At 41.6% G+C, this 17,478-nt stretch overlaps 1 protein-coding gene and 1 pseudogene across 3 annotated transcripts in view; both read right to left on the reverse strand.

Moving 5' to 3' along the window:
• The window catches only part of TMEM39A (transmembrane protein 39A), a 43,625-nt gene that overhangs the window by 21,115 nt on the left and 5,032 nt on the right, over positions 1-17,478 (reverse strand). For both annotated transcript variants that reach the window (XM_080657798.1, XM_080657799.1), the window contains exon 3: positions 5,919-6,141. In XM_080657798.1, the coding sequence (XP_080513924.1) occupies positions 5,919-6,141 (223 nt within the window). The remainder of the gene's footprint in view (positions 1-5,918; positions 6,142-17,478) is intronic.
• LOC308242165 (methylosome subunit pICln-like) lies at positions 803-2,353 on the reverse strand (annotated as a pseudogene). The gene has a single exon. The product of its transcript is annotated as a methylosome subunit pICln-like (transcript).

Here is a 17,478-nt window from a genome sequence, read left to right on the forward strand (position 1 = left end):
CAGGTCTTGTCATTGTTGGTGCTCTAATATTACCTTTAATATTAGTTTGCACTGGTTTCAGGTGTACAGTATAGTGGTTAGATAATTATATACTTTATAACAAAGTGGTCCCAGGATATTTCAAGGATCCCATGGGACCATACATAATTGTTATAATATTATTGACTATATTCCCTGTGCTCTACTTTATATCCCCATGATTATTTTGTGACTACCAATTTGTATTTCATTTTTTTTTGTTGTTTGCTTTTTGTTAATCCTCATTTTTTTCCCCTGATGGTAAGTCATAGAAGTGTTCAGGCCCTCGCCGGTTTGGCTCAGTGGATAGAGCGTCAGCCTACGGACTAAAGGGTCCTGGGTTCAATTCCAGTCAAGGGCACATGCCCAGGTTGTGGGCTCGATCCCCAATAGGGGGTATGTAGGAGGCAGCCAATCAATGATTCTCTCTCTTCATTGATGTTTCCATCTCTCTCTCCCTCATCCTTCCTCTCTGAAATCAATAAAAATTAAAAAAAAGAAATGTTCGGGCAAAGAGTGCCATGGTTCTATTTGTATTTTAAAACGCTCACGCTGATTGCTCTGTGTTGAATATATTATAGTGGGGCAAAATCAATTAAGAAGCTATTGCTTTTGATTCAGGTGAAAAATGATTATGGATTAAAGAGGATCAGTAGCAATGGAGATGGAGTGGACAGATTTGGGATACATTTTAAAGGCAGAGCAGAAAGGATGTCAAGAGAGTGGCTTACTATACATTCTTCAGATCATCTCTTTTTCCTTTTTAGTATTTTTTATTCTAACAATATTTATCCTCTCTTAGTTGTTTGTTTGGTTTGGTTTTTAACATAGAAAACCTAGATTTATTTGTTAAGCTATTACAAAGACAAAAAATTATCATGTGGAGTACTTTAAGGACTTCATCCCAATTTCATGTGTTCTGCTACAGAAACTGAATGAAGAGGCTAGAAATTAAAGGATATAACATAACCTAAGAAGCTATAATAGAACAGACTGGTGAAACATGGTGAAAGGAGCAAAGCAAAAGCTAGTCAGAAGCAGCACTTGTGTTAGTATGTGTGGCTGGGATGTTTCCAAAAAGGCTCCCTAGAGATGCCTGAATGATTAATCTGTGTCCCAATAGGAAAAAGATCCTTACCCCTGTAGAGAACGAGCAGAGGCCAGATTCATCTGAGATCTTTGTCTTTTTTTTTAAGGGTAACGGTATCCTTAGGCCCTAAAGGGGTCTATCTTAGATTCAGCCTCTCTTCCATCCCGTCTACCAACACCTAAGTGCCCATGCATTTTCACCACATACCCCTGCTAGGTTACAGAAGATACATACATGGAAGGCAGGAATTATAGGCCTATTCAGAAGGTACCTAGACACAGAAAGTTTGGGGATAAAAGATAAACTACAAATACCCTCTTAGTTAAGTAAATTCATCTTGCTTAATAAAAGTCATAGTTTCTTCTGCTGGTGACAACTTGTTGTCTCATACAGTCTGTCTCAAGAAAGAACTGGTTCAGGAAGTTTTGGAGAAGGAAAAATATTTTCATCAACACCCCCTCCACAGAGGAAAAGGCACAAAGTTCTCTCCTACAGTTATGAGCAGAATCCCAAAGCAACATAAAATCATTTTCAGTGATCAACATCTGCATCCTCAAACTGTCAAGCAACTGTGGGTATAGTATCCACCTCAATCCCATCTTCATAATCTCTTACTGAATCTTCTGTCCGGACTCCAGCCATGTTATACTGGCTACTCACAGACTGAGAAAGCATTCCTTCTAATCTCTCCAATGTGGCCTGGCCTTCAGCTGTTAAGTGGGATAATCCTTCTTCATAGGTGTAAAATGTAGGGATGTCCCCCTGCCCTTGTTCATGTGCTTCCACATCATATTCTTCTCCATAATAATAATCTGAATCTTCATCCTCAGGATCTGGATGCAAAGCCTGGCATTCACACATTGCAGTGAACACTGCCTCCACTGCTGATTTATCACTAGGCACAAATCTAAATTCAGCAATAGGTTCAACATCATCATCACTGTCTTCCTCTTCTTCATCAGTAACAGATTCTTTTGATTCTTCTTCAAATTTGGCATTCACCATAACATATAAATGCTCTCATGGATAGGCATTTAGGTCCCTGGACACTGCATGCAAACTAATGGTGGGGTATTCCAGTGAGAATCCCAATCCAGAGCCATCTAACCAAGACAGGCGGCTCTCAGCAATGCAAAGAGTGCCGGTGCCCAGGCCCTTCCCATTCAGCACCACCCCGGTATCAGGCTGCTGCTGCCAGAGCCCCTCAGCCGACCTGGGTGGCGGGAAACTTTTGAGGAAGCTCATTGCAGTAGTGAGGGCCAAGATGCAGACGGAGAGGGAGTTGAAGCACAGCAATACCCGGCTTACTGCATCCTGCTCCGGAAGCAATCTATCTTCCCTTAGTTTTGATACCCTTCCTTGCTCAACCCACTCCTCCAAAATAATGCAAGAAAATTTACTAGACTCCATAGCTAATGTCTGGGGGTCCATTTATGCAATACTAGTGCATCTAAGACATTTTTTAATATAAAAAGATTTAAGTGCCTAATATATTTTAATGTTAAGCAAATTTTGTTATATTCTAAATTGCTGGAAATGCATCAGCTTATGATTAACTTTCTGTAAACCAGGAATACTTGATTAATCAGTCTTCCACTTCTCAATAATTTACTATACTACTTATTATTTTTATGTTTCTTGGGGTTAGGATTATGTTTCTTGGGGTTAGGACTCATTTAGCTAGTTTCTTGATAGCTAGAATGATACTTTACATATTTAGGTGTTCACATTTTCTTTTTGATAATTACTAAGATCTTGAAATGGAAAAAGAAAAACCTTATATATAAATGTGACAAATTTCTCAGTGTGGCATGCATAATAGAAGGAAACTTAAAGGAGACAGACCACTAGTTGAGGTATAAGTCCCTTCTAGAAATCCCTGTCAGGCTGCCACATGCTATGCTTGCACACCTTTAGTGATGGGTAGTAACTAAGTCTCTGAAAGCCCATTTATCTTTGAACAGTTCACTGATTCAGGACCCTTTCAGTTTAATGGGATAAAATCTTATTTGCTGTTCCACATATGTTACTCTTAGCTTCACAACTAAATTTTGAACTTTGTGGGAGAAGGATCACATGTGGCTGATCAGTGAACCAGAACACACAATAACCTCACTTAAGTGTGCCTTCCTCTCTGTAGCAGAGACTGGAAAGCTAAAAACATTTTCAGACTGTCTTGCAACTGAATTTCTAGATTTGAGTTGGTTTCTGCAAACAAGTATCACATAAAACTTAAATTCAAACTGAGTAAAGTGGGGAGATGAACAAGTGAAGGTCACCCTTTATGTCAGAGCAAAGAAAACATAAGTCTGGAATCAGCAGCATAGTAACAGCTTCCTGATTGACAGGAACACTAGTTCCCTTTGTTTCAAAGCAACATTTGTAAAAGACTTTTAAAAGTGGCTGGCAGAAAAGCTCTTTTTAGCCTGAAAACTCAACAAGTGAGAAGTTTCTATATAATGTCAAAGTAGAAATTGTATAATGTACTTATGGAGTAAATATAGAATAAATACAGGAAGTTAAACATAGCAGATAGGTTTGGATTTGAGTGCTCACTGTGTCACTATGTGATTCTGAGCCAGTTTCATAATTTCTAGGTCTCCTATAACTCATTCATAAATGGGAGTCATACATTAGTACCTACCTATTTATACAAAGAGTAAATGAAATAATACTTGCAAAGAATATAGTAAATATTTTAATAAGCATTTGCTAGTGTCACTGTTAGGCTAGTGAGGTGTTTATAGAGCTATATAACAAGAAGAAACCTTAAAGATCATCTAATCCAAACTCTTCATTTTATAACACCCTGGTCAAAGAAAGATAGAAGAAGTATAGTTTCTACATTCAATAAACTCATAATTCTGGTGGGGACTATTAAAAATAAAATATACAGCTCGGACTGTGTGGCTCAGTAGTTGAGTGTCAACCTATGAATCAGGAGGTCAAGGTTTGATTCCCAGTCAGGGCACATGCCCAGGTTGCAGGCTGGATCCCTAGCAGGCAGCGTACAGGAAGCAGCCAATCTATTATTCTCTCTCATCACTGATATTTCTATTTGTCTCTCCCTTTCCTTTCTTATCTCTGAAATCAATTTTTACAAAAACGCAAAAAAAAAAAAAAAGCATTCAATTTGGCACTAAATCATTACAATTCTTAAATAAAGAAACTGAAATTCTCGCCCCAGTCTGTTTGGCTCAGTGGACAGAGTGTCAGCTTGGGGACTGAAGGGTCCTGGGTTCGATTCCGGTCAAGGGCACATGCCTGGGTTGTGGGCTTGATCCTCAGTAGGGGGTGTGCAGGAGGCAGCCAATCAATGATTCTCTCTCATCATTGATGTTTTCTATCTCTTTCCCTCTCCCTTCCTCTCTGAAATCAATAAAAATATATTTTTTTAAAAACTGTAATTCTCTTCACCTAATATTAAGTAAGCAGATAGTCACTATGGAAAGAAAATTCTTAATGGTTAATTCCAAGAACAACTAATTGATACAAACATTTAAAAGAAAAATGTTTATTCCCTTCCCATGCCATCTTGAAGATTTTCGTGTGCATTTCCTTCCTTTCTATGTTCACTGGGCCAGGGAGATTTTTGAATCATTTGTAAGTCACAGATGCATATATAAACTACACAGGACAATAGTTTTCTTTCTCCTAGAGCGTATCTCTATTGCCCATTCAAAACTGCCAATACCAACCACTTACTTGACTAGTCTTATCGTTACTTTATATATCCTTCTATGGAGAACATTCTCTGCATCAAGATTATCACACCCCTCCTAAATAACTGGAGAGAAGATAGAAGAAACCTACAAAATATTGTCGTGTACTTTATCAGAAAGAGTTTGCTCTTCTCTCAGTTTTATTTTTGTAACAGAACCCAATTTTATTCAGGGTAACAATGAATTCAGTAAAAGGACTACATTTTCCAGACTCCCTTGCAGGGCACATGTGAAAATTATATAACTAACCCTGGCCCATAAGAAACTCTCCTTTATAGTTCCCTTTCCTCTTTTCCCTTTCTGGCTGACAGGGACGGACTGCAGCCACCCTGAAAGCCACTCATTGTAAGACGTTTGTCAGCATCAGCCTGGGTCCCCTGACTGACCATATGGAAAGTGTGCTATTCCTGCCAACTACCTCAGACTGTTATGTGTTTGGAGAATTATACAAATTTTGGGCTTATTTGTTATAGAAGCTTCCATTATCCTAGTACAGTCATTAAAAGAGTAGAGTTGTTAGAATTTAAACATATTGGCACTTTAAATTTCCAACAAATATAACATGATATAGAGAAAGCTAAATAAAAAAACCTTCTCATGGTATTATTTTAATAAATTATTTTAATGTTGCCGAAACCGGTTTGGCTCAGTGGATAGAGCGTCAGCCTGCGGACTGAAAGGTCCCGGGTTCGATTCCGGTCAAGGGCACGTACCTTTGTTGCGGGCACATCCCCAGTAGGAGGTGTGCAGGAGGCAGCTGATCGATGTTTCTCTCTCATTGATGTTTCTAACTCTCTATCCCTCTCCTTTCCTCTCTGTAAAAAATCAATAAAATATTTAAAAAAAATTATTTTAATGTTTTCTGCATTTTCATTTATATTTTTACCTCCTCCAGTCATAGATCAAAGCCAGATATTTTATATTTCAAACAATCTTATGACATTATATTTCTGAAAGTAATCTTGGTTTAACAGGAAAAAATTTTATTAGAAGAAAAATTATTATGAAAAATAATTTCTACACATAGATTTTCCAACTAGTTTCTTGGCTAAGTAACATGAAGAATGTAAAGGCCGATTAAGACTTACCAATGAAGTACAAGAAGCAGGATGATTGTAAGGATACCACCACACTGTTTTATAGATGTTGATGTACTGAATGAACAGTGCAACCAGCAGGTAGATGAAAAAGAGAAATTCAAAGAGCAGGCTCCCATCCACAGGCAAATCAGGAATTTGGCAATGACGAACAGGACCTGGGGTGATTAAGGCTGTGATAGGTGGGACCGGAAGGCCAATAGCATTACCATTCCTGGAAGAGAAAACTAGGGTTAGCTCAAATAGTGATTACCCTGCAGTGTCATACAGCATAAAGGGCTCCTGTTTCCTTCTCCACCTACCCTTTAACCTTTAGCCTTCCCCCAAATTCTACCCTAGGATCTTTGGCTTCTCCCTTCATGGATACCCTCTCAGTGATCTAATATGTGGCCATGGTTTCCATTATCCTCTAGATGCTGAAAACAAAAATTTTTCTCCACCGAGCTCACTGCTGAGTTTTAGACCCATGTTACCAAGCTGTCTACTGGACATCTCTGTATTCCTCCTCCTGCGGTCCTGGCTCTAGTTCATGTCCCATCCAGTTAGCTGCCTGAATCAGAAACCTGGCAGTCATATTATAACTTTCCTTCTGCCTCATCCAATCACTCTCTAAATCTTATATTCCACTTTATAAAACTTTCTCCAAACTGTACCCTCCTCTCTAAACCCCCTGTCTTAGTTCAAGCAATTACTATTTTTTAATCTAAACTACTGTAGTAATCCCCATAAATTCAACTCCACTTTCACCAAATTCTCCAACCTTCCTTCAGAGATCTTTCTAAAGTGAAAGTCTGATCTTTCTAAAATGTTACTCTCTTGAATGAATGCCTCTCCACTACCAACAGGATAATATTGAAAAAATTTAGTATGTCCTATGAGGTCCTCTGCTTAACAGACTAGCTTCATCTCCAAAAACATCCTCCTTAACCTCTCACATACACATTTACTGAAAAAATCCTTGATGACTTTTTAAATGATCAAGTATATCCCCTATGAAGCTTACTCTGATTTACTCAATCAAAACTAATTCATCTCTCCTCTGTGCCACCATTACACCTAAACTATGCCTTTATGCTGGGAAAAATGTAAGGCAGCAGGAAAAGAAGACCATAGTGAGATGGACTGACTCCATAAAAGAAGTCTTAGGCACAGAACATTGTTGAGTACAGGACCCTGTGGACATCACTAATTCACAGGCTCACCAGGAGTTGGAGCTGACTCGCTGGCACATAAAATATGTCTTTAATATTGTACTGTTCATACTATTATATAATTTTTGTATATATCTACTAGAGGCCTGGTGCATGAAAATTCATGTACTGGAGGGGGGAGGGTCCCTCAGCTCAGCCTGCCCCCTCTCACAGTCTGGGAGCCCTCAGGGGCGGGAGGCAACCCGGCAATCAGGGAAAGGTGACGCCCCCATCACACCTCTGTTGCTGCCACTGCCAGCAGCGCTTCGCTTCGGCCAGCCCTGGTTACATGAGCCTCGGGTGGCCCTGGGTGGCTGGGCAGCCCCATCCGAGGCTTGCCTGCGCCTTGGGCCGGCCCTGGGCAGCTGGGCAGCCAACATCTGAGGCTTGCCTGTGCCTCGAGCTGATCCAGAGCAGCTGGGAGCTAAGGGGACTGGGGGATTCCAGAGGCAGGCGCGAGGCGCGGCCGGACCCACCTGGGGGGCGGGCCCAGCTGTGCTGCGTGCCTGCTGCTCCGGCAGGGCTGTGGGGACTGTGCACCACCATCTGTGGCTGTGGGCACTGCCATCTTTGAGGGTGTGGCAGTCAATTAGCATATTCCCTCCTTATTGGCTGTGGGCACCACCATCGTTGCAATGGTGTGAGGGTCAATTAGCATATTCCCCTCTTTATTCAATAGGATGTCTTGTCTATCAGACCATAATCTTAAGGACTATAATTTTCCTACTTTACTACAAATACATACCTTTAGGTTGAGAAGACAGCGGACCAATATAGTCATAAGAAAAATAGAAATCTCTTAAAATACTAGTTAAGATATACAGGCTTTAAAAAAAAAAAAAAGGCGGCGGAATAGACAGATGTGTCCTGAGCCTTGTCCCGGAGTAGATAGAAAGAACAGCTGAGGGTCGCATGGGGAGTGTCTGTTGGTGAGTTAAGGGACAGCTATACTCCAGGAGAAGGTGGGGGACTGCTGGACGGGGCTCCCCTGACCAGGAAGCCCACACTGCTGCTGGGTTCCCTCCCGGAGCCACCATATTTGACGCAGAGACCGCGCCACCTTGAAGGGGAAAGTGGATATTATCAGAAGCCTGAAAATCTACAACCGCGGCACCCACCGAACAGCTGCGAACCCCAGAGCACCGGTCCCCAATTGGCGCAAACACACGGATTCAGAGGAGCTCAACACTCCACCACGGAAAGATCAGATTTCACCTGGGATAAGGTGAGGTCTCTGGTCCCGGCAGGACAGAGAAACGCGTGCACTGCGGAAGCTGGAGGACCGGGGGAAGTCTGCGCCTAAAAAAATCCATGGCTGTTGGGGCTGGCGTGATCTGTGAATGTGGAAGGGAGTCCTCAGAGCTGCTAACAGAGGGGATCTCTAAAAAGCAACCCATTTTGATCAGACGCAGAAGGACAGCCTAAAAATTTTAAAAGTGTGCCGGCTGCTTGGACACGGCGGGGGGGGGGGGGGGGGGGGAAAGGGGAGGAAGGACTGCGCAGACTTACGCGCATCCCCGGAGTTCGCACACTTGCGCTTTCTCCTCTTTAAATCCTTGCTTCTGATTGCTGAGCCCAGTGCATGGGATCACCCAGTTGGGGACACCCTAGGAGACTGCAGGGGAAAGCTGTTTTTCTGGAACCTGGGGATCGGAGTGGGGAGTGACCATCGGAGAACCAGCTCTGGGGCAGCCCACTCCCACAAACCGGTATTGAGTGCCACAGGGAAAGCAGGATCTAAGCACAGGCTAGAGAGGACCTATAGACCCAGAGGTCAATCCAGAAACACTGCCACCCAGGGGCTGAATCACAAACTGACTCTTGTGTAATCACAAATAAAGGAATATAAGAAAGTAAGACACACTGCCTGCTTAAAAATCAGGACTGGCTTACAACACTGAGGAGCAGTGGAATGCAGGGAACCACAATACTGTCCTGACTGGGAAACAGGCGTGCCAAACAGAAAAATAGAGGAAGTGAATGAACTTCACTACTGCACATTTTATTTTTATTTTTATTATTACTACTACTATTTTACCTTTCTTCTAAAAAAAGTATCATTTTATTGTCTCTTTATTTGACTTGTGAGATTAGTGTTCTACAGTCTATTTTCATCTTTCCTTTAGCATCATTCTACTCTATCTCAACTCTACCTTTATGCCATCACTCTCTTCCTAACTTTTCCCCTTTTGTTGTCCTGTTTCTCTTACCCTTCTCCTGCTTTAGATTCGTCCTATTCTTTCTTTTTACCCCGTTAAAATTTCACCCTACTTATATATCTAATTTCCCAGCCCCTGCTCCGAGTTCATACACACCTCCCTCTTCTCTGTCTTCACTATCCAAAAAATTATTTTTCTCTCTGTCCTTTTGTTGTTGTTTGCTTGAATGTTGATTATATCGATTTTTTTATGTTTGCTTGTGAAATTGTTTTGCTTATTCTTTTTTTTTGTTGTGTTTGTTTGCTTTGTTTTTTTTGTTTTTTGCTTCTGTTTTCCCTCCCTCGCTTGATATTAGTTGTTGCTTGTAGTTTGTATTCATCTCCAGGTACTTGTTGCTGGTATTTTCTGGGATTAGTGGCTGTTCTATTGGCGTTTTCTCCCCAAATATATAGTTTGTTCCCCTTTTCTTTCTTATTCTCTTTCTTTTCTCTCTTACTTTTTTTTTTCCTTTTCCCAATTTCATTTTGGCACTCCTTTCTTTCCTTTTTCTTTCTTCTCTTCCTCTTTCTCTCCTATCCCCTAATTTGCCTTTCTCTGGTGGTCACCTTTATTTGGGGTTATTAATATCGTGAATACATTTCTGTTCAGTGCCTTGTGCGTTGTACCTGGTTGTGTTGTATTTTGTGCCTTTAAATCAATGCAGAAGAGAGAAAACTACATAACCAGACACCCGGAGAAGAGAGACCATGGGGAGACAAAGAAACAGCCCGCATATGAAAGAAAAGCAGGCATCACCAGAAAAGGAAGTAAACAAAATGGAGGCAAGCAACCTGTCAGAGAAAGAATTCAGAGAAATGGTCATAAGGTGGCTGAAAAGAATGGAAGATAAATTCGACAATATGAGCAAGAACCAAGAGGAAATGAAGAAGAACCAAGAAGAAATGAAAAATGACATCGCTGCTGTAAAGAACTCAATAGAAAGCATCCAGAGTAGACTAGAAGAAGCAGAGGACCGCATCAGTGAGCTAGAGGACAAGGTAGGAAAAAATACCCAAGTAGAGCAGCTTCTAGAAAAAAAAAAAAATTAAAAAGTAGGAGGAGAGCCTAAGGGAACTTTGGGACAACATGAAACAAAACAACATCTGCATAACAGGGGTTCCAGAAGGAGAGGAAACTGAGCAAGGAATAAAAAACCTGTTTGAAGAAATAATGACAGAAAACTTCCCTGATATAGGGAAGAAAAAACACACACAAATCCAAGAAGCTCACAGAGTCCCAAGCAAAATAAACCCCAAAAGAACGATGGCAAGGCACGTTATAATTAAATTGGCAAACACCAACGACAAAGTAAGAATCTTAAAAGCAGCCAGAGAAAGACAGAAAGTTACCTACAAAGGAACCCCCATCAGACTAGCAACTGGTTTCTCAACAGAAACTCATCAGGCCAGAAGGAAATGGAATAAAATATACAAAGTCATGCAAAGGAAGGGTCTGAATCCAAGAATACTGTACCCAGCAAGGCTATCAATCAAAATTGAGGGTGAAATCAGGAGCTTCATAGACAAAAAAGGACTAAGGGAATTTATTACCACCAAACCAGCAATGCAAGAAATGCTAAAGGGTCTGCTGTAAAAAAAAGAAATAGGAAGCGAAGAAGGAACACAGGGGTAAAGAATAAAAATGGTGACAAATAAGTACCTATCAATAATAACTTTAAATGTAAATGGATTAAATGCCCCAATCAAAAGACATAGGGTAACGGATTGGATAAGAAAACACAACCCATATATCTGCTGTCTACAAGAAACCCACCTCAGAAAAAAAGACGCATACAGACTGAGGGTAAAGGGATGGAAAAAGGTTTTTCAGGCGAATGGAAATGAAAAAAAAAGCTGGGGTAGCAATACTTATATCTGACAAATTAGATCTCAAAGTGAAGAACATAAGAGATAAGGAAGGCCACTTCATAATACTAAAGGGAACAATCCAACAAGAAGAAATAATAACTCTGGTAAACATATATGCACCCAATACAGGAGCACCCAAATACATAAAAAAACTCCTGGAAGATATCAAAGGAGAGATTGACAGCAATACAATCATAGTAGGAGACTTTAATACCCCACTATCACCATTGAACAAATCCTGTAAACAAAAAATCAGCAAAGAAACATCAATCCTAAATGACTCACTAGACCAGATGGAATTAATTGACATCTTCAGAACATTTCATCCCAAAGCCACAGAATATACGTTCTTCTCAAGTGCACATGGGTCATTTTCAAAGGCAGACCATATGTTGGGACATAGGCAAAATCTCTTCAAATTCAAGAAGATAGAAATCATATCAAGCATCTTCTCAGATCACAGTGGCATAAAACTGGAAATCAACTACAATAAAAACAATCCAAAAAAATCAAACACATGGAGACTAAACAGCATGCTATTAAACAATGACTGGGTTACCAGAGAGATCAAGGAAGAAATAAAAAACATCATGGCAACGAAAACACAACAATCCAAAAATCTATGGGACACAGCAAAAGCAGTCTTGAGAGGGAAGTTCATAGCTCTACAAGCCTACTGCAAAAAACAAGAAACAATGGTAATAAATTACCTAACCCTACAACTCAAAGAGTTAGAAAGAGAGCAACAAGAAATGCCCAGTGTAAGCAGAAGGAAGGAAATAATAAAGATAAGAGCGTAGATAAACGACATAGAGACCAAAAAAACAATACAAAAGATCAACAAAACCAAGAGCTGGTTCTTTGAAAGGATAAACAAGATTGATGAACCTCTAGCCAGGCTCACCAAGAAGCAAAGAGAGAGAACCCAAATAAACAAAATCAGAAATGAAAAAGGTGAAATAACAACAGACCCCACAGAAATACAAAGGATTGTTAAAAAATACTACAAATAACTCTATTCCAACAAACTGGACAACCTGGAGGAAATGGACATATTCCTAAAAAAATATAACCTTCCAAAACTCAATCAGGAAGAACCTAAACATCTCAATAGGCCAATAACTATGGAAGAAATTGAAGCAGTCATCAAAAAGCTTCCAGCAAACAAAAGCCCGGGGCCAGACGGCTTCACAGTGAAGTTTTACCAAAAATTCAAGGAAGAACTAAAACCTATCCTCCTCAGACTATTCCAAAAAATTCAAGAGGAAGGAACACTTCCAAGCTCCTTCTATGAAGCCAGCATCACCCTAATACCAAAACCAGATAAAGACAACACAATAAAAGAGAATTACAGGCCAATATCCCTCATGAACATACATGCCAAAATCCTCAACAAAATTCTAGCAAATCAGATCCAGCAATACATCAGAAAGATCATACACCATGACCAAGTAGGATTTATCCCAGGAATGCAAGGATGGTACAATATCCACAAATCAATAAACGTGATACATCACATAAACAAATTGAGATAAAAATCAAGTAGTCATATCAATTGATGCAGAAAAAGCATTTGACAAAATCCAACACCCTTTCTTGATAAAAACTCTCAATAAGGTGGGAATAGAAGGATCATACCTCAACATAATAAAAGCTATCCTATCTAATAAAAGAGTAATATGCAAATTAACCCTCACTCCACTACACCCACAAGCCACGCCCACCAGCCAATCAGGAGCAAATATGCAAATAAACCCAACCAAGATGCCTACAGCCACAGAGAGCAGGAGGGAGGTTTGGGTTTCCCTGGCGATGGAGGAAGCCAAGCTTTCCGCCTGCCCTGGCCGGCCCAGGCCTCCACTCAAGGCTACAAAGTTTCAATGATAGAAAATACATAAACCCAAACAGAAATGGCGGCAGCCACGCAACTGGAAAGAGCAGGAGTCTAGGGTTGCCCCCGGCGATGGAGGAAGCCAAGCTTTCCGCACACCCTGGCCGGCTCAGGCCTCCACTTAAGGCTACAAAGTTTCAATTATAGAAGATACATAAATCAAAAAAAAAAAAAAATGGCTGCCACCACAGAGCAAGCAGAAGGCTTGGCTCTGCTCCAGGCTACAAAGTTTCAATTGTAGAAGATAAATAAACCCCAGATACCAGGGCCTCTGCTTGGGTCGCCGGGGGGCGTGGCCGGCCTGCAAACCACCACAGGCCCCTCGCCCAGGCCGCCCCACACCCCAAGGAAGCCTTGGGCAAACTATGGCCTGTGGGCCAGATCCGACTGTTCTATCCGGTTCTCTTGCTCTCCCCTCCGCTCCTTTACTTTGAACTTATATTAATTCACACAAACACTCCATCCATGCTTTTGTTCCGGCCCTCCGGTCCAGTTTAAGAACCCATTGTGGCCCTCGAGTCAAAAAGTTTGCCCACCCCTGCCCCAAGGGAACCCCCACCCTGATCCGGGACACCCTTCAGAGCAAACCAGCTGGCCCCCACCTGTGCACCAGGCCTCTATCCTATCTAATAAAAGAGTAATATGCAGACTGAACATCACTCCAACACACAAGATGGCTGCCCCATGTGGTCAAAGATCCTGTCCCCATGTGGACACAAGATGGCCACCACAAGATGGCCAGCGAGGGAGGGCAGTTGGGAGGGACCAGGCCTGCAAGGGAGGGCAGTTGTGGGCAATCAGGCCAGCAGGGGAGGGCAGTTGGGAGGGACCGGGCCTGCAAGGGAGGGCAGTTGGGGGTGATCAAGCCTGCAGGGGAGGGCAGTTATGGGTGACCAAGACGGCAGAGGAGGGAAGTTGGGGACGACCAGGCCTGCAGGGAAAGGCAGTTGGGAGGGACCCAGGCCTGCAGGGGAGAGCAGTTGGGGGGGGACCAGGCCTGCAGGGGAGGGCAGTTAGGGGTGACCAGGCCTGCAGGGGAGGGCAGTTGAGGGGGACCCAGGCCTGCAGGGGAGAGCAGTTGGGGGGCACCAGGCCTGCAGGGGAGGGCAGTTAGGGGCAAACAGGCTGGCAGGGGAGCAGTTAGGCATCAATCAGGCTGGCAGGGGAGTGGTTAGGGGGTGATCAGGCTGGCAGGCAGAAGTGGTTAGGGGCAATCAGGAAGGCAGGCAGGCGAGTAGTTGGGAGCCAGCAGTCCTGGATTGTGAGAGGGATCCCAGATTGGAGAGGGTGCAGCCTGGGCTGATGGACACCCGCCCCTGCCCCCCCCCACCCGCCCCGTGCACGAATTTCGTGCACCGGGCCTCTAGTATATGATAAACGCACAGCTAACATCATACTCAATGGGCAAAAACTAAAACCATTTCCCCTAAAAACAGGAACAAGACAGGGATGCCCACTCTCACCACTCCTATTCAACATAGTACTGGAAGTATCAGCCATTGCAATTAGACAAGAAGAAGAAATAAAAGGCATCCAAATTGGAAAAGAAGAAGTAAAGCTGTCCTTATTTGCAGATGACATGATATTGTACATAAAAAACCCGAAAGACTCCATCAAAAAACTAATAGACTTAATAAATGAATTCGGCAATGTAGCAGGATACAAAATTAATGCCAAGAAATCTATGGCATTTCTATACACCAATAGTGAACTTACAGAAAGAGAGACTAAAAAAGCAATCTCATTTACCATCGCACCAAAAAAATTAAGATACCTAGGAATAAACTTAACTAAGGAGGTAAAAGACCTATATGCGGAAAACTACAGGACACTGAAAGAAGAGATAGAGGAAGACGTAAACAGATGGAAGAACATAACATGTTCATGGATTGGGAGAATCAACATCATTAAAATGTCCATACTACCCAAAGCAATCTATAGATTCAATGCACTCCCCATTAAAATACCAACAATATTTCACAGACCTAGAAAGAACTCTCCAAAAATTCATCTGGAATAAAAAAAGACCCTGAATAGTCACAGCAATCCTGAGAAAGAAGAACAAAGTAGGTGGGATCTCAATACCAGATTTCAAGCTGTATTACAAAGCCATTGTTCTCAAAACTGCCTGGTACTGGCACAAGAACAGACATATAGATCAATGGAACGGAACAGAGAACCCAAAAATTAGCCCAAGCCATTATGCTCAATTAATTTTTAACAAAGGAGGCAAGAGCATACAATGGAGTCAAGACATTCTCTTCAATAAATGGTTTTTGGGAAAATTGGACAGATACATGCAAAAAAATGAAACTAGACCACCAACTTACACCATACACAAAAATAAACTCAAAATGGATAAAGGACTTAAACCTAAGATGGGAAGCCATGGAAATCTTAGTAGAATCCATAGGCAGCAAAAATATCAAGACATATGTCATAGCAATATCTTTACCAATACAGCTCCTAGGACAATGGAAACTAAGGAGAAAATAAACAAATGGGACTACATCAAAATAAAAAGCTTCTGCACAGCAAAAGAAACCATCAACAAAACAAGAAAGCCCACTGCATGGGAGAACATATTTACCAATGTTATCTTCGATAAGGGTTTAATCTCCAAAATTTACAGGGAACTCTAAACTCAACAAAAGGAAGATAAACATTACAATCAAAAAATGGTTAAAGGACCTAATTAGACTTTTCGAAAGAGGACATACAGAAGGCCAAGAGACATATGAAAACATGCTCAAAGTCACTAATCATCCAAGAGGTACAATGAGGTACCATCTCACACCTGTCAGAATGGCTGTCATCAACAAATCAACAAACAACAAGTGCTGGCGAGGATGTGGAGACAAAGGAACTCTCTTGCACTGCTGGTGCGAATGCATACTGGTGCAGCCACTGTGGAAAACAGTATGGCGTTTCCTCAAAAAATTAAAAATGGAACTTCCATTGGACCCAGTAATCCCACTTCTAGGAATATATCCCAAGAAATCAGAAACACCAATTAGAAAGGATATATGCACCCATATGTTCATAGCAGCACAATTTACAATAGCTAAGATTTGAAAACAACCTAAATGCCCATCAGCAGATGAATGGATTAGAAAACTGTGTACATCTACACAATGGAATACTACGATGCTGTAAGAAAGAAGGAACTCTCACCATCTGCAACAGCATGGATGGACCTGGAGAGCATTATGCTAAATGAAGTAAGCCAGTTGTAGAAAGATAAATATCACATGATCTCACTCATTTGTGGATTATAATGAACAACATAAACTGATGAACAAAAATAGATCCAGAGTCATAGAAGCATTGAACAGACCACCAAACCTAAGAGGGAATGTTGCGGGGGGGGGGGGGGGGGGGCGGGGGAGGTGGTGCCATAAGTGATCAATCAAAGGACTTGCATGTATATAAGCATAGGACACAGACAGTAGGGGGGTGAGGGCATGTGCTGGGGGGTGGGAGTGGCCGGGGAGAGGTCAATGGGGGAAAAAGGAGACATATTTAATACTTTTCACAATAAAGAATTGGGGGGGGGGGGAGGAAAGAAAGAAAATTACAGATTTATTTTTTTTTAATTATTCCTAGGGCAGCAAGACATGGCTTAAAAAAAAAAAAGACGTATTCCTCTAACAGGATATGAAAATATAATAAAGAAAACCAAAGAGATACAAATGTTTGAGATACAATGTGGAATAGTTCTCCCACATTTTCCACTAATCAGCTGTGGTTTTTGAGAAAGTAACTATATCCCTGAGCCTATAATACAAGGGTTGTAATAGATTCTCTTTAATGAACTCTTCTCAATGTTAACACTGAGTATTATCCTTTAAACTGTGTTGCAGGTCCCCAAGGCCAAGCCCAGGTTTGATGATTTGCTAGGAGGATTCATGGGACTCGGCATATAGTTGTGCTCACAGCTAAGATTTATTACAGCAAAGGGATACAAATCAAAATCAGCAGAGGAAAAGGTACATGGGGCAAAGTCTGGAGAAAACCAAGTGCACATTTCCAAGAATCCTTTCTCAGTGGAGTCATACAGGACATACATAACTCTCAGTAAATATTTGCAACAATATGTGTTAAGTGCTATCTATAAGGAAGGTTCATTATAGACTCAGCACGCAAAGTTTTTACTGAGGGCTGGCCATAGCGGTACTCTCTGCCTAGCAGTACACCATCTCCAGAATCCCAAAAGGAAAGCAGGTGCTCAGCATAGCCAACCTTAGAAATGCCTGCTTGCAAAGCTGGCATCTGGAACTTGACTGGAAAACAGTTCCCTTATGACATAAAAGTTTCACTAAATAATAAGAGTGGCTCACTGTGCCTAAAGCATCTGTGCAAACAATGTGGTTTATGTTGAATACCTGCTTCGTCCTTGCATAT

The sequence above is a fragment of the Plecotus auritus genome (assembly GCF_963455305.1).
Source record: "Plecotus auritus genome assembly, chromosome: 2".
Taxonomy (NCBI): Eukaryota; Metazoa; Chordata; class Mammalia; order Chiroptera; family Vespertilionidae; genus Plecotus; species Plecotus auritus.